The sequence below is a fragment of the Monodon monoceros genome, unplaced genomic scaffold (genome assembly GCF_005190385.1).
Source record: "Monodon monoceros isolate NGI ecotype Baffin Bay Population unplaced genomic scaffold, NGI_Narwhal_1 Super_Scaffold_7, whole genome shotgun sequence".
Lineage (NCBI taxonomy): Eukaryota > Metazoa > Chordata > Mammalia > Artiodactyla > Monodontidae > Monodon > Monodon monoceros.
In genome coordinates, this window is record NW_021703784.1 from 71,950,549 (window position 1) to 71,972,026 (window position 21,478).

Sequence of the window (21,478 nt, forward strand, 5' to 3'; positions counted from 1 at the left end):
CTTATGCAAATATTTGTCTTGCATATTAGTAACTTTTAATCTCTTTAAGGCTGTGTGTTTGCCATGTACAAATGTGTCCAGTCTGGTCTTTTTTCTCTTTTTCCTTTATATTTATTTATTTCATGAAATCTGTGGTCAATGCAAAATCTCGATGACCTCAACGTCTTTGAAATTTCCAATGTGTTTTTAGTATGTCAGAAATGGAATCAACTTGTTTTTCGGTGAGTGGCACTTTAAAAGGACACTGAACACAATGACCCGGAAATGGATAAGACTTGGGTTGTCTTTGCTAATGTTGCACTGGAGTGGAGTTTTCCTTTAATTAAGTTCTAATTTTGTTATCTACATGTGCCTCAGTGCTTCCTGATAACCTTAACCTGTCAGCATGGTTTTCCCATGCCTAAAATTAAGATATTTTTCTTTCCTCTTTGTTCCCTTGGCTATCGGTATCGGTCATCATTCTCTTCTCAGAGACTTGCACAATAACTATTACTTAAAGTAAGTGCGATGGCAAGATCATACTGCTGCTGCACCTGGATTTGGGTCTGTGACATGCTTCTCTGAGGCAGATGACTCGAGCGAGGGCAGGCTGGGTGGTAGGTTATCTTGCAGAGAAATAAAGACCAAGGCCAACGAGTGGAATGAGTGTTACCTATGTTTCATACCAGGTATCACGCAGAAAACCTCCAGGCTGGGAGCAAAGGTTTGGGTGATTTAATCTTGATACTAATTTCTCTGCAAAGTGGCCCTAGGATTTGCAAAAGTGAAGCTTCCTATCTTTCCTGAATTTTGCTTCAGCTGTACAGAAAGGCCAAGTCATTTTGAATTGTGGTCTCTGCTCGGGTCACCTCTGAGCAGCCTGCAGCGAAAGAGGAAGGGTTCTCAGATTGGGCATTCATCACCTCTGAAGAGCAAGCAGTGGTTTGATTTGCCTGCTATGGATTAAATACATCTTCAGGTAACCATTTGCCTTATAGGTGTATTTTATTGTTAGGGTGATACCTAGTAACTGACTAGGAGCTGTTTAGTCTCTCATTTTTTTGGTCTTTTTTTGCACTTTATATAGACCTATCATGGAATAGGTTTATTCTTAAATTGTGTACTTGGCTAATGTCCTAAATGCAGGCATCTTACATGGTCCTGTCGCCTATGAATAAAGATATGTTCCGTAATCAGGTCCTTATATTTTTTCATTAACTGTACTTGAAGAAAATGTATTACATTATAAATGATGCATCATATATATATCTTATAGAGTACATATTATATACTGTGCGTTATTCATTTAAGAAGTCATTATTCTTGAGGCCCTACCTCAAATTTTGTATTTATGTGTACAAATGCAATTTATGGTATTATATATTTGCCTATTATACACTGATATAAATTAGAATTTATCCCAATAAGGTATGAGTTCACAAAGCCCTAAATAAACGTCAGTGTTTAACCTGGTGATTACAGAATTGTGTCTATTTCAAACCCGTTACCCACATTCTTTCTTTCTTAACAAGTGGCCTTCAGGTATTCCCAGGATTGATCTGTTTTGTTGGGAGAAACCTGGAACAGAAATGGAAAACTGCCTTCTTGGGAAAGTGAGATATTGCACTGCTGCAGAAACAAATATCAATTAAATTGTTATATTCTTAGCCATCGGAATACACTAATCATCCCTCCTGGGGAAGGAGAGAGAGGGAGGGAGAGAGGATCTGAGTGAATCTGAACAGAAGGATTGGGCAAGTTAAATCCTTGGGTGTGTTTTAATGACCATTTTGTCAGTCTTCAATTCAACTTTGTTTCAGTTCCGCAAACATTTACGTTGCTCCTCCACTGAGTCAGACCCCAGGCAACACTGAATAAAAAATAAAACAGTCCCAGAGCTCATGGAACGCAGAGCTTAGCAGAAAGACTACCCATATTAAACCGACACACAAGCAAATAAATGTCATTCCTCTCCTTTTAAGTGTGTGGAGCCTGCACATTCCCTGCCCAGAGAGGGGCCCTGAGCTCTGGTATCATGTGTAGAGACTGGCAGCTGGGCGCTCCTGTCTGATCATGTTAACCCGGAAGCTCGACCCTGTCCTCCTCCAATAAACACAGACACTCGCATTCCACCTCCAACTTCAGCTGCCATGTAGGGCAGGCTATGGGCATGAGCTGCACCGCTCTTGGTGGGAAAAGAGATGCCCTCAGAAGCTGATGCTGCAAACCCCAGGCCATGGGCATAGGTGTCCATCCTGTGGTAAGGAGACTTCCACGCACCCCCTCAGGCTTGTCCATAATACTGTGCTTCAGCAGGCAGACGGAGCCGCAAACACCAAACTCAGTGAAGACCTCATCTTGAAAGAACGCTCCATGGCATCAGAATTTAGTGCTGGCTTGTCATCCTTGATTTCCTTCCTGTGATGTATTTGCTCAGTTGTGTTTTAACTTTTTCTGGAAAATTCTCGAGCATATATAAAAGTGGAGAGTGTGGAAAAATGAACTCCCATGTCCACATCACTCAGTTTCAACAATTATCAACTCATGTCCAAGTTTATTTCATGTATCCCTCTCCCCACTCTGAACTGAAACTTTATTTCTTTGGTGCATTTCAAAGCAGAGCCCAGACACCATGGAATTTCACTTGGAAATGCGCTGTTGTGTTTTTGTAGCCCTATAGTATTTATTTTTTTTATTGAAGTATAGTTGATTTACAATGATGTGTTAGTTTCAGGTGTACAGCAAAGTGATTCAGTTATACGAATGTGTATGTGTATATATATTCTTCTTCAGATTCTTTTCCGTTACAGGTTATGAGAAAATATTGAGTTCAGTTCCCTGTGCTATACAGTGGGTCCTTGTTGGTTATCTAGTTTATATATAGTAGCGTACGTATGTGTATGTACCCCTTTAAACGGTCTTTCCCTAAATGGGGATAATGAAATGTGGGAAGCTTAGCGCCCACACATCTGTAGCAGGTTGATCTACTCTAGGCTGTTAAAGAGGGTACAAGGATCTTTCTGGAAGGAGCTAACGGTGTTTGCTCTGATACCTCCCCTGGCTTCCTGCGTCCAACCTTTCATCTCGTTTTCATTTGTTTGGCAACTATTCCTCCCCCTGGACTTTGTGGCTATTTTCCTAAGGAGCTCAGTCCTTCCCCTTTGTTCTCTGCTTTTGTTCATGCCTCCTTCCTCCATCTCCTCAGATGTCTCTCCTGGAGCCAGACATTCAGAATCTCACAGCTGCATAGAAGTCCAAGGTCATTTATTCCAGCATCTCTGATACACAGATTCTTCTATGACAGTCTGTTTTGTGGGAACTGGATTTACAAGGCAATGCAAGGAGGGTGGGTAGTCGCTGTCTGAAAGGTTCACCACAGGAGCTTTTTACAGGAGAAAGCTCCTCCAGTGCCTTTCTCAAGTTGACAAAAGTGGATTTACTTCTCTGAGTTACACATTCTACTGCATAAACTGAGACTGTGTGTGGTTTGGGCCGCTCCTTTCTTGCCTTTTAGTGTAATCTGTAATTTTATGAGAATTTTCATATTGTAAGTCATTGAACCCAGCCCCATTCCCTTTTGCAGAAAACTTCTCCTGTTGCTTGTAGGATGAGGAGAAAATAACATCTGGAATAGAGTGTGGATCGGCATTGAAACAGAATCACATTTTCATCATTATTGATCCATTCGCTCATGTATTTATTTTTACACTCTACTCAATGTCTTAATTACGTTAAGATGTTAACATAGTTCCAGTACCTAATAATTTGTGACACAGTAGGTAATAAATGCATTTTTTAGTCAAATGAGCAAATACTGAGTACTGGCTCTGTACAAGGAACAGAGCTCAGTGTTATAACATGTAGGAAAAACACGAGTAAGACTTGGTCTCTCCCTCCAGGTTACTCAGAGTGAGTGGGGCTTTAAGACAGGTACACACGTTGCCATAACACACGGTGGCAAGTACCAAGTGTGGCCACAGGATTTAGGACAAGAACATACTGAGGGGATGCAGAGGAAGAAATTCCTTCTGGCTGAGAGGATTAGGCAGGACTTCAGGAGATAGGGACATGGGGAGGGTTTTGACCATGAGGAAGGTATTAGGATGAGCTTCCCAGGTGGATGAAAGCAAGTGAGTGATGGTATGAGGATAGGACTCTTTCAAGGAAGAGTGGTGGGCGAAATTGGAAAGCATCACATATGCTTGTGGAAGTGAGAACTAAGGCTGAAAACAGAGTTTAGGACTTGACAGTCAGGTGCCTTCAGTGGCAACAAGAAGAGTTCAGAGGCTACCGGGGACGGTTATTGAATCATGGAGAGGTATCTCCTGGCAGAGGCATCCATGATGCCAGAGACAAAGCACTGTCCCGAGTTCAAGTGCCGGCTCTGTATCTTATTAGCACAGTCTCAGTTTTCTTACTGGTACAGTTGGAAAACTTATACCCATCTCACATAATTGCTATGAGCATTAAGTTAAAATCTGTATGTGCAAATTTAACACCACAGATAAATGTTGGATATTTACTGTTATAGTCAGATCTGTGCATTCGGAATATTGACCTGGTCACAGTGTCAAGGATCGGTGGAAGTGGGGAGAGACCTGGGGCAAGAACACTGGTTTGATTGTGCAAGAAACCAGCCTTTTCAAAATGTTAGAAGAAACACCAAGGCACCAGGTCGTAAACCTAGAAACATAGGGGTCTGTTTATAGGTAATCTCCTTTCTGACTCATGTGACTAGGGCCATCAGGGGTTATACTTAAAAATGTGAGCAATCAGCATGGAGATGACACCAGCCAATAGGGACAGAGGCTGGAGCATGGTCCTGGAGACTTGCCCTGCCAGGTGCTGCCATGTTAGTTTCTGGTCTCGGCAAATTCTCAGAGTCCAGGGGACGTGCTGGGACAGGTGGAGCTTTGAGGTGGGACTCAGGATTCTCAGGGCAGCCTGGATGTTCTTATCCCATTACTCCGTTCCTCCTGCTTTCTCCTCTCACTCAGGAAGGGGAGGCTAAGGCATTCTGTGGTTATTTACGAGGGATACTCATTTGTACCATTTGCAACCAGACTGCATGCCATCTGCATCCCATGCTGGTGTTGGGGAGAGATGCACCGAGAGAGCTTTGGGTGCTACCTTCCAAGGTTGTATGAATTTGAGCTTTCTTGGCTGTGGGTTTTGAGAAGAGACCATAATAATAATAATAAAAAATCACTCTGCCCCACTTGCTTGAAAGTGGAGAGCACTGCTAAGCGTAGGCTTGTGACAATCTTGGTGTGCGGTCCCTCTCTTTTCCTGGTTTCAGGTGAGTGTTTCTTATACACCCTGTGTCTTGGGGTGAGGGTAAGAATGATGGTGAACTCGCACTAGACCAGTATTGGTATTTTGCAAAACTGGAACAAGGTGAGGGAGTGTCATAGAGACTGAATTTCTCTGAACTTCTGTTCTTGCCTTCCTCAGGAACATTTCTGACTTTAGCTAGGCTTGTTGTCACCCATTCAAAACATGACGTTCCCTAGTTCCCTTGCAGCCAGGTATGGTAGATGGACTACCGGCTCTACTTGTCTTCACCCCGATCCGAATCACACCCGGGTTATGTCCTCATCGTGGACGGATTGTACTTGTCCCTTGACTTTACTAGCATGTAAGCAGAAGTGCCAGTGTGCCAGTTTTGAGTCTAGACCTTAGGAGACCTGGCCTGTTTTCACATCCTCTTTGTGCTATGAGAAGAACATGTCCTGGCTAGCCCAGTGGTCCAAGGAAGATGAAAGACATGTGGGACAGAGTCATTCAGCTGACACACAGACCTGCTGTGAGAAGTGGGATCAGCCCAGCCACTGTAGCCTGAAGCACACATGCCTGAATGAGACTGAATGAGCTGAATCCTTGCCAACCTGCAGATGCGTGGGAGTAAATGCTTAGTGCTGGATGCCACTGAAATTTAGTGGTGTTTGTTATGCTGCAGTAGCTAACAGATACATAGGGAGTGACCATGTGACTAGGTTCTGCCAAAGTTTGAGTGGAAATGATACATGGGGCTCCTAGGCATACCCTTCTCCTTCTCATTCTCTTCCATATTTGCTGTCTGGAATGTGTATCTAATGGCTGGAGTACCAGTAGCCATACTGAGCCATGAGGACAAGAACTACATTCTAGGAATGATGGAGCAGAGATCTGGGAAGAGCCTGGCTCCCTGTGGACTTCATAGAGCCACTAAATTCAACTCAACTCAACTAAATTCATTCAACTCTAGGATATTTTTTTTTGCCTGAGAGAGTCTTAAACATCTCTTATGTAAGTTATTACTTGGGAGTTTTTCCTGTTATATGAAGGCAGATAGAATCCTTACTGATATAGGTAATAAAATGAACTGGGCTGACTGGAAGGAGACCCAAGGAACCGCTGGGAGATGTGGGAGAGTTTAATGTTACTTTGTTGGCGAGGAGAATTTTCATGGCCTGTGACTCTGGAAAGCAGTCTTAAAAGCGTTGGAAATGACCATTTCTGTTTTATGTATTGTAGATGGGCAGAGCCAGTCTCAAGAACTGATGTGATAGGTTGTTGCCTAAAGTACCTAGAGCAGGCTATCCCTGTTCAAAAATACCTCTCCCACTATAGTATCCCACGGCCTGAATTTCCTCCAGTAGATACTCATTGCTTTGTGGCAACAGGCCGGCTCATTGATGTGGTACTTTAGTGAGGCATGCTCCATCTTCCCTAATTCAGTGTAAGTACAAAAGGATGCCTTCCTCCTAATTTTCCTGCAGAGTGATGGTAACACTGTTGAGCACATGGGCCTTCTACCAGGAATAAAGGATCATTTTCAGCCCTGGAAAAGAAGGCTGGGTGAGCACTTTGTGGGCAGCCCAGGGCCACGGGACAATAGAAGGAGGCTTTATGGAGGAAAGTTTGAGAGTTGATCAAGAGGATCATTTCTTCCCCAGTATTTTGGTTTCCATGTGAGGGATTTTCCTTAGACCCTCCTGGCCCTTTACTACACTCCCTACTCTCTCCACTTTCATAGAGGAGGCGGATGGCCACTGGTCCTCATTTCTCAATGAGCTCTCTTTCACTTTCTCTCTCCACCCTGATCAGTGAGAGCAGATGGCTGTGCCAAGGTCCAGCCTGGAGGGAGGGCAGATGGCCAGTCCATTCTGGCTTTCACACGAGGCTGTGCTCTCGCAACACTGTCTCTATATTCATAAAGGCCATGTTTGGCCTCCTGTTAACTCTTTTATTTCTCAGTTGGTCAGAACTCATGCAGGAAATAGGGCTGCTATGTATTATTAGTCTCCCACAAGACCTCAACAAGGAGACTGAATCACAGGCTTTAGCCCAGGAGAAGCGGTATAGCTCAACTGTTAAGTACACAGATTCTGCAGTCCTACTGTCTGGGTTTGAAGCTTTGCTCGGGCATATGTTTGACAAATGGCTCAGTTTCCATATCTGTCAAATGGGTATAATAATCCCACCTACGTAATTGGGCTGCTTTGAGGAATGAATCCATAGAAAGCACTTGGCTCAGTAACCCACACCTAGTTACACTTAATAAATGGAGCCATTATCATGCTGGTTAGTGTTGGGGCAAGGTCTGCCTCTAAGGCCTGTTAGAGGATAGGGTTTCTGCTCTCCCCTGGTTATAGGAATGGACATGTACTTATATAACACTGAAAACCTGGATATTGTGTACACCTTGGTCCTTATCCTCAGAAACTCAAAACTCAGATTATTGATTTTATGGATTAGGAGAGTTTCAACTGAAAGAATTATGAGATGCCTTTATCTATATGTCTATGTACAGATTTTTCTATGTCTTCCTGCGGACTTACACCTAGCTTTGTTCTAAAATGCGTTTGAAGCTGCAAGACAGAAGGACAATAGTTATCTTCACAAAACATGGGTCCCTCTAATCTGGATGTCATTGAAATTGATTGTAGTAATTGGAGTAGGGAATACATTTTTTGTGTGTAGAATTCTTATATTCATATTGAAACAGAGGTATGGGCGTGAATATATTCACTCTACCCCTCTTTACGATTGCACGTGCATTTCAGGAAATGAAAGTACCCACCCAGGTCCAGGCGTGCATAATTCTAGAGAGTTTGGGGCTTGCTGGGTTTGTGAAGGAAACTTGGGAGGTTTTGCACTTCCCTGGGCTCTGTCAGCAAATTGGCACTTGTGTTAGTTTCCTAAGGCTGCTACAAAGCACTGTAAATCGGAAGGCTTAAAAACAACAGACATTTGGTCTCTCTCAGTTCTGGAGGTTAGAAGCCTGAAATCAAGGTGTTAGCAGGTCCATGCTCTCTCCAAAGCCTCTAGGGGGAGGATCCTTCCCTGCCTCTTCCAGCTTCTGGTGGCCCCAGGCACTCTCTGGCTCGCAGCCCTTCAGTGTCTGCCTGTCACATGCTGACGTCTGTTACGTCTCTGTCTTCACATGGCATTTTCCTCTTCCTGTAAGGACACCAGTCACATTGAATTAGGGCCCACTAATGACCTCATCTTCACCTGATGATGTCTGTAAAGACTCAGTTTCCAAATAAGGTCACATTCATAGGCACTGGGAATTAGGACTTCAACATATCTTTTTGAGGGGACACAATCCTATCCATAACAGCACTATCCTCTACTCTCTCCAGTTTTACAAGGAAATGTGTTGTGCACCCATAAATATGAAGGTAGTTGGAAGGCTGTTTGGACAAAGGAGAGTGACTTATGGAGGGGGACTGGAGGGCAGTATATGAGATGGAGAGTTTCTCAGCCTTGGATACTAAGAAGGAGTCTTCCTCATTCTTCCTCTGTGGAATCCGCTGCCCTACATAGAGTCAGCAGTGGAGCAGCTCTGAGGGTCAGTGGGACATGGAAGTCTTACTGTTGCCTTGGTGATGGTCAATGAGAAATGTCAGTTCTCTGTGCTGCTTCCTGGGAGAACATCCGTTGATTCATTCAGCAAAGGTTTATTGAGCTCCTAAAATGTGCCAGGCACTGTTCTAGGTACAGAGATATGGCGGTGGACAAGGAAGACGAAAATCCTACTCTTGTGGCATTCTCTGGGGGGAGACAGAATAAATGTCAACAAATCAATTGATATTTCAGATAGTAATAAGCACTATAAAAAAATGAAGCAGGGCTAGGAGACAGAGAGCCATGGGCGTGAAGTGAGAAGCTTCTTTAGGCAGGTCTCCCCGAGGAGTTGACATCTGAGCAGAGATGTAAGTCAGGTAAAAAGTGAACCACACAAAGATTTATGGAAAGTATGTTCCAGGCAGAGGAAGCAGCACATACAAAGACCATGAGGAGGGTGTGAACTTGGAATGTTTGAGGAATAGCAAGATGCTGGAGTGAATGAAGGGGAGAGGGAGAGAGAGCTGGGAAGGTGGGCAGAGACCTTGTAACATGTTTGGATTTCTTCAAGATATGATGGAAAAATGCAGGGGAGTTTTGAGCAAGGGAACGTGATCTGATACATGTTTTAAAAAGCAGACTATGCCTGCTGGAGGATGGCTGAATTGTCAGGGGCAAGAGGGGAGGCTGAGAGAATGATTGAGCGTCTAGGGCAGTAGCCGAGGGAAGGGGTAGTCATGGATTGGAGGAAGGTGGGAGTAGTGAAGGGTGGTGAGAAGTAGTTGATTTGAGATTTTTCTTTAGGTCTAAGGGAAAGCAAGTCAAGGATGACCCCACGTCATTTGGTTGGAATACCTGAGGAAGGCTGGTGCCATCTCCTTAGAAGGCAGCAGGAAGGGAGTTTGGAGGGGGGGAATCAAAGGTCCTCATTTGGCCATATTACAGTTTTTTTCATGATCATTAACAAAGTTTTTTAAACACAGGTTTATTGATATACAATTCACATATTATACAACTCACCCATTTAAAGTGTACAGGTCAATGGCTTTTAGAATGTTGTGAATATCTGTGAGAGTTTTGCGTCCATCACCACAATCAATTTCAGGACATTTTCATTTCCCCCCAAATAAACCCTGCGTTCCTTAGCTGGCACCTGCCAAGCCTTCCTTCCCCTTCCCCCTGCCTTAGGCAACCGAGAATCTACTTCCTGTCTCTATGGATTTGCCTATTCTGGACATTTTGTATCAATGGAATAATATGACGTGTGGTTCTTTGTGACTGGCTTCTTTCACTTAGCATAATATTTTCAAGATTCATCCCTATTGTAGCATGTATCAGTACTTCATTCCTCTTTATTGCTGAATAATATTCCATTATATAAATATACTGCACTTTACTTATCCAACTCATCAGCTGATGGGCATCTGGGCTGCTTCTACTTTTTGGCTATTATGAATAATGCTGTTATGAACATTTGTGTACAGCTTAGTGTGTGGCCATATGTTGTCAGTTCTTGTGTATGTACCCAGGGGTAGAATTGCTGGGTCACATGGTAACTTTACGTTTAACTGTTCAAAGAACAATTTTACGTTCTCTCCGACCAGCAGTATACGAAGGTTCTAATTTCTCCACTTCCTTGTCAACATTTATGATCTGGCTTTGTGATTTTAGCCATCCGAGTGGGTGTGAAGTGACACCTCATTGTGGTTTCGATCTGCGTTTCCCAGCTGGCTAATGATGCTGAGCATCTTCTCATGTGTTTTCTGGCTGATTGTATATCTTCTTTGGAGAAACGTCTATTCAGATCCTTTGCCCATTTCAAAACTGGGTTACTTGTCTTTTACTATTGAGTTATAATAATTTTTAATAAATACAAGTTTCAGTCAGATATAGGACTTGAAAATTTGTTTCCCATTTCTGTGGGTTGTCTTTTCACCCGTCATGATGTCCTCTGAAGCACAAATATTTTTAATTTTGATGATGTGGCCATATTACAATTATGGCACCTGATACGTAGTTGGGTATGTAAGCCTGGGGTTCAAAGGAGAGGTGGGGACTGGAGACACGCATGTGAGAATTATCCATGTGTAGATAGTAGTTAAAGCCAGGAGGCTGGATGGCAACACACAGGAGTAAGTGTGGCTGGAAGAGAAGAGGACTGGGGACTGAGCCCTGAGCCTCCCCAATATTTAGGGGTCAGGAAGAAGAGGCAGAGGGATGATCAAAGGAAGCCTCTGGTTCCTGGAGAGACCATGGAGGGAGGCCATTCAGAAGGGCAGGGTGGACTTGGGATATGGTATTGGGTAAACCAAGCCTCATCACTGCTTTCACTGAGCATGGATCCCATTGCAATATCCCAACATCACAGCCACGTGGTCCCTTAATTGACACCACAGAAATTTGATAGACGAATTCTGTAAAGATTACCTTAGGCTACACACTCCAAATCCCTACTCAAATGCATTTATAAGAGGAGATTGAAGTACTTAGTTATCTAGGAAGATTTATGACCTTGTTAAGATTAACACTTGTTACTGCTAATGGATGTGATGCTGCAAAGCTTTGACAGAACATATGCCTTGCTTTATTTTTTAATGGAACATGCTAAAAGCTCCATCCCACAGGACCAACTAATTACACAGAAGCTTTAACAGAGAGAAAGCTCTAAAGGTCTGACTCAGACTACCTTTTCCCTTTGTTGGGGTCACTGTGACTTCTAGGATTTCTGAGATCAATAAAAGGGCCTTTAAAACAACAGTTCAAAGCCATGAAGGGCTGCTCCTGCTGAGGTGTATTTAAAATCCGTGGAGAGACAGGGGGCATGGGTCTCACAACACAACATGGTGTAGGGGAGTTCTCGTTCATTAGGCTCAACTAAACTTGGGGAATCCAATTTTCTGAAAGATGTGTGATTTTAATGTTAGCTTTAAATGTAACATGCTCCAGGTAGAAGGAAAAAGTCCTGACTCTGTAATGAAAACACACAGAGAGAGTCAAGGCAGACAGATCCCCTCTGGGCTGGAGTTGATCCCAGAAGAGATGGAGAATCAGTTCAGCCTTGACGTCAGTTTACCTCAATCCTTCAACTCAACTTTGGAGTGGCAGTACACTTCTTTGTTGGCTTCCCTTCTTCTACTTCAGCTGGTAGGAGCTGGAATTTATCTCTTGCTCATTTCCTTTTTCATCTGCTAAGGGACCACAATGCAAAGGGCCTAGTGGGACAGTGGCTTGCATACAGAAATATCCAGAAAAAAGGGCAGAGACCAGAAGAGTATGCAGATAAAACCTTCTCTTAAGGGCTTCCCTGGTGGCGCAGTGGTTGGGAGTCCGCCTGCCGATACGGGGGACACGGGTTCGTGCCCGGGTCCGGGAGGATCCCGCATGTCGCGGAGCGGCTGGTCCCGTGAGCCATGGCCGCTGAGCCTGCGCGTCCAGAGCCTGTGCATCGCAGCGGGAGAGGCCACAGCGGTGAGAAGCCCGCGTACCGGAAAAACAAAAATCAAAAAAAAAAACCACCTTCTCTTAATAAACTGTGTTGCAAGTTTGGTGACCTTCAGTGGTGGATCCTGGGATCATAGCGATGTAGGGGTTAGGAGTACAGGGAGTGAGAGGGGGCACGAGAGGTGAGAAGGGCAGATCCTTATTAGTGAAGAGGATTCTGGAACGTTGGAATTGTCTCCTGGGAAATGAGGGAGGGTTGTGTATAGAGAAGTTTCCCTTTCCTTCTCTGGGATCCCTGTTGCCAGTATCAGAGGTGTGGGGTGGACTCGGAGAGGGGACCAGTGCGAGCAAGCTGAGGAGTTTTAAATCACGTGGGGCTCATTTGGTACAAATCAAAGGTTCTGTCATGTCTGATTTCACGACTCTGCATCCTAGTTATAAATAACATTCCTGGATGGAAGTGTGACAAACCTGGGAGCTATTTCTAGGGAAGGCTCGGTTCCAGAAGGGGGTCACATAGAAGGAGGAGGACTTGACTTCTTTCCCACACTCCTAAAACAAAGCCCAGCTTTTCTCTCCGGGGAATGGTCCTCGGGAGGGTCCCAGAGGGACTGCGGGACAGGCCTAAAAGTGACTATGATGGCTTTTGACAAAACCATCGAGAAAGTCATTCAAGAAAAAAAAAAAAAGGTTAGGAATTTCCCCTAAGTGGCAGCATCTGACCTGCGGAACCGGAAGGCTTGCAAGTAGACCCCCCAAACCCCACCGTGGCTCGCTCGGCCTCAGCGTCCTCTCCCTGAACCTCCAAAGCGTGTACCCAGTCAGAGGGACCCACCGGGGAGAGGGGACAGAAGATGCAGGTGGCGAGCCGCGACTCGGCCGTCATTCCCCTCAGGGCCCTACTCGCCCCTTGCCAACCAGTTGCCTAAGCAAATCCCGAGTAATTGTTTTCCGGGGAGGGGCTGGGCGCGCTCTTTGGCGCCACCTGGGTCGGGATTCCCCCTGGAAAAAAACCCACCCGCGGGGGCTCCGCGGCTCTTAGTCTCGACCAAGATGAACTAGGGCAACTTCTGCAGTCTCCAGCGCGGCACGGAGGCAGAGGCAGCGGTGGTGGCGAGGCCGGCTCGTCTGGGCTGGAGGGCGTGAAGCCGAAGGGGTGCTTCCGCCTCCAGCTCCTCCCTTTTGCCCGCGGGTCCTGGGACTCCAGCTCCGGTGCTCCGAGTGGTAGCGGCTGCTGCGCCGTCCGCCCGGGTCTTCGCAGCGGAGGGGAAGCCGCTCCCAGCGCCGAGCGCAACCTGCCGGAGTGGCCGAGTCCCGCGCTCCCGCTCCAGCTCCGAGGAGAGCGCAGCCGCAGCGGGGGCCGGGGCCCGAGCAGGGTGCCGCCGCCCGCTCTGGGGGACGGGCTGGGGGCGGGGCGGCCGGGGCCGCCTTCCTGGGCGCGATCTCCGAGCGCAGCACCCGGCGCCGCCGAGCCACCTCCCCCGCCGCCCGCTAGCAAGTTTGGCGGCTGCGAGCCCGGCGCGCCTCGGAATCGAGGCGCATTTGTTTCCTCCTGGCTTCCGCGCGCCCGGTTCGGCGGGGACCCTTGGGAGCGATGCCGAAGGATGTGATCTTAATTGTGTGGTTTTGTGTGTGCACCGCCAGGACAGGTAAGCACGGCTGTGGCTGTCGGAGGGATCCAGGGATAGGGGGGAGCCGCGCCGCTGTGCCCGGCGCCCACCTAGCCGTGAGGAGAGCTGGAGCTGAGCTCTGCACTGGTCCGGGGAAGGGCGTGGATGGGTCCCTCGAACCTCTCTGCCCCGGTCCAGGTGAAAGGGTGAAAAGTGGGACTCACAGGCTGGAAGATGCCCCCCGAGGAGTGCCCCCTTCCCGGAGGACACGGCCTGGCGGACGCAGGAGTGAGGGGCGCGGCCATTCGGGCGCACCCTCCTGCTGCTAGTAACCGGCTTCCGGGTCGAAACCCACAGTAGGGCGGGTCCGCGAGCCCCACACCCGTGAACTTGACAGGTGCGGTGGAAACCGCTGTCCTTGCGTCCCGCCGGGCCGCAGACGGAGCGCTTCCGGCCGGCGGGCGCTGCGAGGGCCGGGAGGGCGCGGCGCGGGGTGAGGGCTGCGGGCGATCCTGGGATTCCGCGATCTCTTCCTCGTCCCCTCCTGACTCTTCCCCAGGGGAACTCCAGGAGTGGTCTCTCTTGCCACCCCTATCCCCCCTCCCCCAGAGGGCAGGACAAACTGGGGGGAATTGGAACTGTGGGAGCAATCCCGGGGAGATTCTCTCAGAGCTCGCACTAGTTTTCCCGTGCTATAAACTGCACGTTGGGGGTTGTAAAGGGGAGGCAAGGATAATTGGCGTAATTTTCTGAAGTCCCCACTTCTTTCTGCCTCCAGAGACGCAGTTGTGAGGACTCTAAGCGCGCCTCCTTCCTAAAGCGTCTACTCGCCCCCAGCCCCCATGTCCCCTGGGGCTTGGAGACCCTCTCTCAGCCGCCTTCTCCAGGGGACTAGTAGTTGATTTGGAAAGGTGGGGGTGGGGTGGGATGGAGGAGGAAATTAGCAAAAATAGGACCCTCCCCCCAGGGGTGGGGTGGGGCGTCGCGAGGTTTCATCCCTACGCTAGCCATCCTCGCCACGCGCGGCCGACTTCGCACCCCAGAATCGGTGTGTAGTCATTCCTTCTGCTTTTCTCTTTTTCTCTTTTATCACTCTCATTTCCCTTCTCTAGAGGTATAGCCTCCTTCCCATGCAGAGTTTATCTGTAGAGGGCTGGGGAGGGATGCCCGGCCTTGGTCCGCTCAAAAGTTCCCTCCGCTGGCCCTTTCCATTTTCCCCAGGACTGAGCGGGAAGCAGCTTTTCCTTTGCTTAATGAAAGCGGCGGGTGTGGACTTCTCCGCGGACAAAAGGCATCCCCATCCCTTTCCTATCTCCATCCGAGCTCCCCAGGCTGCCGAGGTGCCAAGACTCGGTCCAGCCTAGAATAGGTGCTTCTTGAGTGCTGGCCCATCTAGATGGGTTAGTCTTTTAAAAATCGAGAACGCACTGGAAAAAAACGCGCCCCCGGAAGATCAGAGCAGGCGAGGCTAGTGCAGAGCCTGGGCTAGCAGCCCTGCGTGCAGAGAATTGGAACCGAAGAGAAAGAAACTAGGCGGGGGAGAGGGCAGCATTGGGCATTTCAGGTCTCAAGTGCACATCACAAACAAATATACTTAACGTCCTTTGTTCTCATTACTCTTTTGAAAAGTCGGCAAAAAGTGCTTCCCCCAGAAGTGGACTGTGTCTCCAGGGCACGTTGCTTTTGGAGATCTTTAACGACACTGGCTTTTCCCCTTCCCCACATCAAGCCCCTTTAAAACTTGTAAACATTCTCTTGCAGGGAAGATTTACTCCTGTATCTATTCATTCATTCAGTGAAGAGTTGAGTGTCTTGCTGGGTGCCAGGATTGCTTATATAAAGAGGAACCGGCTTGCTTGACTTCCAGAAACTTACAGCTTAGCTGAGAATCTAGATAGAAACCGAAAAGCAGTTTTATTGTACAGCTTGATGGGGGTGGGGGGAAGAGAGGTGGGAGTACAGGAGTTTGTATTGAGGAAACAGAGGAGGGGAGGTAGGAGTGAATTCTGGGGAGGGGTGGTTGGTAGTCAGGGAAGGCTTTAATCAGGAGGTGACATTTGAAAGTTGTGTCTGGAAGGCTTTGTAGGGAGTTTTCCAGGTGCACAGAGTAGGGAAAGCATTCCAGGCAGAGGGCACAGCTTGTCCAAAGTCAAGGAAGCATGGAAGGATCTGCCCATTGGTTGTGGCAGTTGCTTAGGGAGCTTGAGTTTTCCATGCCACTTGGTACTCTTTGAACACCAGAGGCTACCTATTTCTTCTACAGAGATTATCAGAAGAATGAGAAAGACAGGGGGGAATTATATCTCACTTCTTTCACTTACAATTTCTTGCAGCTTGAGGTGGTCTGATGAGCAATTTTCTTCTTTGGTTTTGGCCAGGAACCATCATACGAGCATCACACATCCATCCTCTGAGGTAGCTAAGCCTAGCTCTCAATTAGTTTATCAGGATCCAAACAGCCACTTGGAAAGTTTATTTGTCAAGTGGGACAATTGCTGTCTGGGCTGTTAACAGTCCAAGATGAAATAAACACGTGGTTCCCCGAGTGAGCTGCTCCGATATCACTGCCTTTTAATGGAAATGAACAGATGGTATCAGGCACATTTTAATTAAAGCAGCACTGCAGTGCAGCAGCAGTTACATATGAAAAGATCTAATGATAGGTGTCACAGGAAGCTGCTTAAATTACTCATTGTTCAGAGAATTTGTTTTAAAGAGGAAAGTGGAGTCAAGAATAGGTCCTGTTCTCCAGTGCTGGTTATTTCTGTGTGAAAAAAATCTGAGATTTCCAGGTACATCACTAATAATGAAAATTTAGAAGGCTACGATAACAGCAGTAATAATACATTATGTCCATGAGTTTTCTCCAGTAACCTGGAAGTGTGAATAATGTAAAACTCAGTGATTACTCCCCCATGGCATTCAAGTGTGGTTTGGTCGCCAGGGCAATGGTTAGAGGGAGCCCCTGGGGCTGAGTGAATGCCTTTTGCTGCCACCTGCTGGAAAGGAGAGCTTTCCTTTTAGAAGCACCTCCCAGGCAGTTCATTAACTATGAATTGAATAATAGAGCTGTGAACAAAAGCCCCCAGCCTCCAGTGATCATGTGAAATATTGGCTGATTTGGAACAGGCATAGAGCATATTCTTTAAGGACGTTGCTTTTGGGGTGGTAAGAAACTTTGTAGGAGTCCAGAGGCCCAAATCCGATCAAATGGTTGTGAAATCCTGCTGGTAAATGAGGTCTTGGAGCATCTCTCCAGCATCGTATCCCCCTTCATGGGCCAGAGGAAAACAGCTGCCATCATGCACAGTGAGCTGGGTTAGATTTGAAGTGAGCCACATCCAGGAGGATTTGCTTGGGAGCTTAGGCCTGGGACCCTGAAGGTGGATTGAGTGGGCTTTGGGCCTCAACACTCTCTGGGCTAGACTGAGGAGTGGCCAGCAGCAGGTGTCCTGGGAGATTAGGGTGGAGATTCTGAATCTCAGAGCCAGGCCTCAAGTGCCTCTGTGACATTGACATTCTGCCTTCCAGGTTTTAAAAAATATTTTTTTTTCCCCAGAAGCTTTTTATCCTGCTTAATTCCAATACCCAGCTTCAGCCATTTGAGAGCAGTTATGGCCAAAGTAGAAAACTTCAATAGAGTTTCCTTGGAAAGGGCAAGAGCTGCATGCTTGGATAAGAAGCAGAAACATTAAAATAAAAAAAATATTTTTATGGAACCAACACTTTCATACTGTATAAGGTTCAGGTGAAGCCATGCAAATGCTGTCTTATTAATAGATTTTCTGATTTTTTAGGCAGTGGGCAAAGTGCTATCTTTTACTCATCCAGCTATTGGCACCAGGTATTTTCATCTTGAAGGGGACCACTTAGAGAAAAGAATACGGTTCTGTTTCTGGAAGCCTAATTGATTTCTCTTGTTCTGTTTTAATGGGATGTTTTCATGACTAGAGGAATACAGTTATCTTAAAGCCAGGGAAGCCCCTTCGCTTGCAGGGTATAGGGAGAGGGGTTAATATAGATTTAATATATAGATTTCACAAAGCACAGCCAGGGACTTCCCTGGTGGCGCAGCGGTTAAGAATCTGCCTGCCGATGCAGGGGACACGGGTTTGATCTCTGGTCCGGGAAGATCCCACATGCTGCGGAGCAACTAAGCCCGTGCGCCACAACTACTGAGCCTGCGCTCTAGAGCCCACGAACCACAACTAATAAAGCCCACGTGCCTAGAGCCCATGCTCCGCAACAAGAGAAGCCACTGCAATGAGAAGCCCGCGCACCACAATGAAGAATAGCCCCCGCTCGCCGCAACTAGGGAAAGCCCACGCACAGCAACGAAGACCCAACGCAGCCAAAAAATAAATTAAAGAAAAAAAAAAAAGCACGGCCAGAGTGAGAAGCCCTTCTATGTCATCTGGGCATGTGGAGGGGCTGGGAAAATGGGAGCCACCTGTATCTTTCGTATGATTCCAGTGGAGTTGAGGACCAGGGAGCTGGAATGGTCTGGAGAGCTGGTCCTATGAAAGACAGATGCAGCAGACCCCAGCTGGGCACCAGATATGTGCTAGGAGTGTTCATACAGTTATCACTGAAACCTCACGAGGCTGGGAGGCGCGTATTATCCCCATTTTACAGTTAAGGGAAATGAGGCTCGGAGAAGTGAAATGATTTTTCCAAGGGCACAAATTTAGTAGGGAGAAGAGACGGGACTGAAAGTGGCTCTTAGTTTAGTGTTGTTTCCACAACACTTTCCAGATTGAGGTGTTCTCACATGGAGATGGGAATCCAAGGGCACCATTGGGGTGTTCTGCCAGTTCTACAGAATCCGTGTGGGCGCCTTTTAGGCTTGTCCGGTTGCAGGGCTCCAAGTTTGGGAGATTCAAACAACTTAGGGATAACCATTATTGTGGGTCTTTAGTCCCCGCGTTGGTCACTTACTGCCACAATAATATTGTATAACAAGCCACCCTAAACTCAAAGCAACATTTCTTTCGGTGCATGCGTCTGTCTGTCGGTTGGTTTGGTATCGGCTCACTGGGGCCAGGTGTGGCTGGGAGTCGTTCCAAACCCAGGTAGGGTGTCTGCTCCGTGTGTCTTAGTCTCCTTGGCGCAGTGGCCCAGTAGGGCCATGTTTTTCTCACTGTAATGCAGAGGTACAAGAGAACAGGCCCCACCACACAGGCACATCCAAGCCTCTGCTTGTGTGACATTGCTAACATCCTAATGACCCAAACTAGTTACATGGCTGGGCTCAAAGTCAAGGGATGGGGAGGTTTACTCCCACTCTAGTGGAAGGACATGCAAAGCCACATAGCAAAGGGTGTGGCTAGGGGAGGGGTAAAGATTTTTTTTTTTAATTTATTTTTGGCTGCACTGGATCTTCATTGCTGCGAGCAGTCTTTTTCTAGTTGCCCTGAGTGGGAACTACTCTTGAGGCGCGTGTTTTGCGGTGGCTTCTCTTGGTGCAGGGCACGGGCTTTAGGCGCATGGGCTTCAGCAGTTGTGACACACCGGCTCAGTAGTTGTGACTCACGGGCTCTAGAGCACAGGCTCAGTGGTTGTGGCGCATGCACTCCGCAGCATGTGGGATCCTCCCGGACCAGGGATGGAACCCCTGTCCCCTGCATTGGCAGGTGGATTCTTAACCACTGCGCCACCAGGGAAATCCAGGGGTAAAGATTTGAAGCCAAGAATTCAGTCAACCACATTCCTTTTAGAAAGTTTCCTGGGCTCGAATGCCATCCTGTCCTCTCGTGGTATTCCTCAGGTATGCATATTGCCCTTAGATCACTGCACCCAAAGCAGTGATCATACATCCACTATCAATTAATTAATCAGGTCCTGGGCTTCCCTGGTGGTGCAGTGGTTGAGAGTCCTTCTGCCGATGCAGGGGACATGGGTTCGTGCCTCGGTCCGGGAAGATCCCACATGCCGCGGAGCGGCTGGGCCCGTGAGCCATGGCCGCTGAGCCTGTGCGTCCGGAGCCTGTGCTCCGCAACGGGAGAGGCCACAGCAGTGAGAGGCCCGCGTACCGCAAAACAAAAAAAAAAAGAAAAAAAAAATTAATCAGTTCCTAAATTCAGGGCCTGACATATATGAAGCCTTGTGCAAGACACTGAGGCTACAGGGATGCTTCCTTCCTCTTGTGTCCGGCTAAGGTCACATTTCCCAAACCACATTCCAAATTCCTGGCCAGAGATAGACTAGTGTGGAGGTCCTCTGAGATCACTCTTAATTTAATTTCTGCCATATAGGTGTAGAGCACTATAGATCAAACTGAAATATTAGTTCCTTTCCTGCCTTTTCAAGGTGATCATAGAACTGCTGGTATCTGAGCTCACTTGGAGAAAAACATTGCCAGTCTCAACAAGAGGCTTATGGTGCTGTGACCTGGGCTGATAGATGCCCGTTAGCGCAGTACTTCTTTGCACAGAGTAGGTACTCGGTCAGTCATCAGTCTTTGTGAATGGAGTCTGTGTCAAGCAGGTGGGATGGAACCTTAAGTGAGATCATAAGGTAAATCAGAGCACATCCCACTCTTCCTCCCCTTAAACACATACCTTAAAGCCCTCCAGTGATACTCCATTGCAATTAGAATACTGTCCCTTTCCTTGTTGTGGCTCACAAGGCAGGGCCAACGCTGGGGCCTCATTTTCTACCACTCTCCCCCGGGCTCACTCTGCTCTGGCCACACTAGCCTTTTCACTGTTTCCTCTACACGCCAAGTTTGTTCCTGGTTTGCATTTGCATTTTCTGTTCTCTGAACCTGGAAAGCTTTCCCCTCCAGATCGTCCCTTCCGGAATGAGTGCACCATCGCCAGCCGCTATAGCCATCAGGTGTCTCCTCAGAGGAACCTTCCTCTACCACCTTTTTAAGCCTCCACCCAAGCTGCTTTCTGTTTCATAACTCTGTTTTATTTTCTTCGTGGCATTTATTGCCATCTCAAATTATCTTATTTATGTATTTGTTTATTTTTTGCCCTCTCCTCACCCGCTGCCCTAGGAATGCATGCCCAGGGAGGCCATCTCCAGTGCCTCGCAATGCAGTGTGTGTGTTACATAGAAAGCACTTAGTCATATCTGTTGAAAAACGACTGAATGAATGAGTTGTCTTTGGGTAAACTGGCCTCGCATCTGGCTGCATTTCGGAGGACGAGGGGAAGCCTGACAAAAATTGAGAAGGCAGCTCTATGCATGTGCCTTTAATTTAACCCTTTGTCCACCTTCGGCTCCAAAGACCCTTCCCAGAGCCACCTTCTGTGGACAGAAGCCTAGATTGCTGCAGCAGCCCCTGTTTCCTAACAGGAAAAGGGTGAGGAGAGGGTACATTTCCTTCTCCAGATCTGTGGGGAAAGGGGTGAGGGCAGGAGGACAGATGAGATTGTCACAGCGCTTGGTGCCCTGATGAAATGCACTCGGTCTCTCTGGAACAAATTGGGTGTAAGCTCTCCAGATCTTGCCTCAGCGACTGCATTACCACCAGACAAGCGTTGACAGTTGTTGCTGATTAAAACATTTCCAACCGTGCAATCAGAATTGCACTACTGAGGTGCTAAATGTAGACAGGCACAGCCTTTAGGCATGGCTTAAACATAGTCCCTTGGACTGATCGC

The 21,478-nt window shown here is 47.3% G+C and overlaps 1 protein-coding gene across 3 annotated transcripts in view; it reads left to right on the forward strand.

Annotated features, from left to right (window-relative positions):
- The first annotated feature begins 13,675 nt into the window (after nt 1-13,675).
- NELL1 (neural EGFL like 1) overlaps nt 13,676-21,478 on the forward strand; it is an 852,764-nt gene continuing 844,961 nt past the window's right edge. For all 3 annotated transcript variants that reach the window (XM_029208123.1, XM_029208124.1, XM_029208125.1), the window contains exon 1: nt 13,676-13,904. In XM_029208123.1, the coding sequence (XP_029063956.1) occupies nt 13,850-13,904 (55 nt within the window). In that variant the 5' untranslated portion in view covers nt 13,676-13,849. The remainder of the gene's footprint in view (nt 13,905-21,478) is intronic.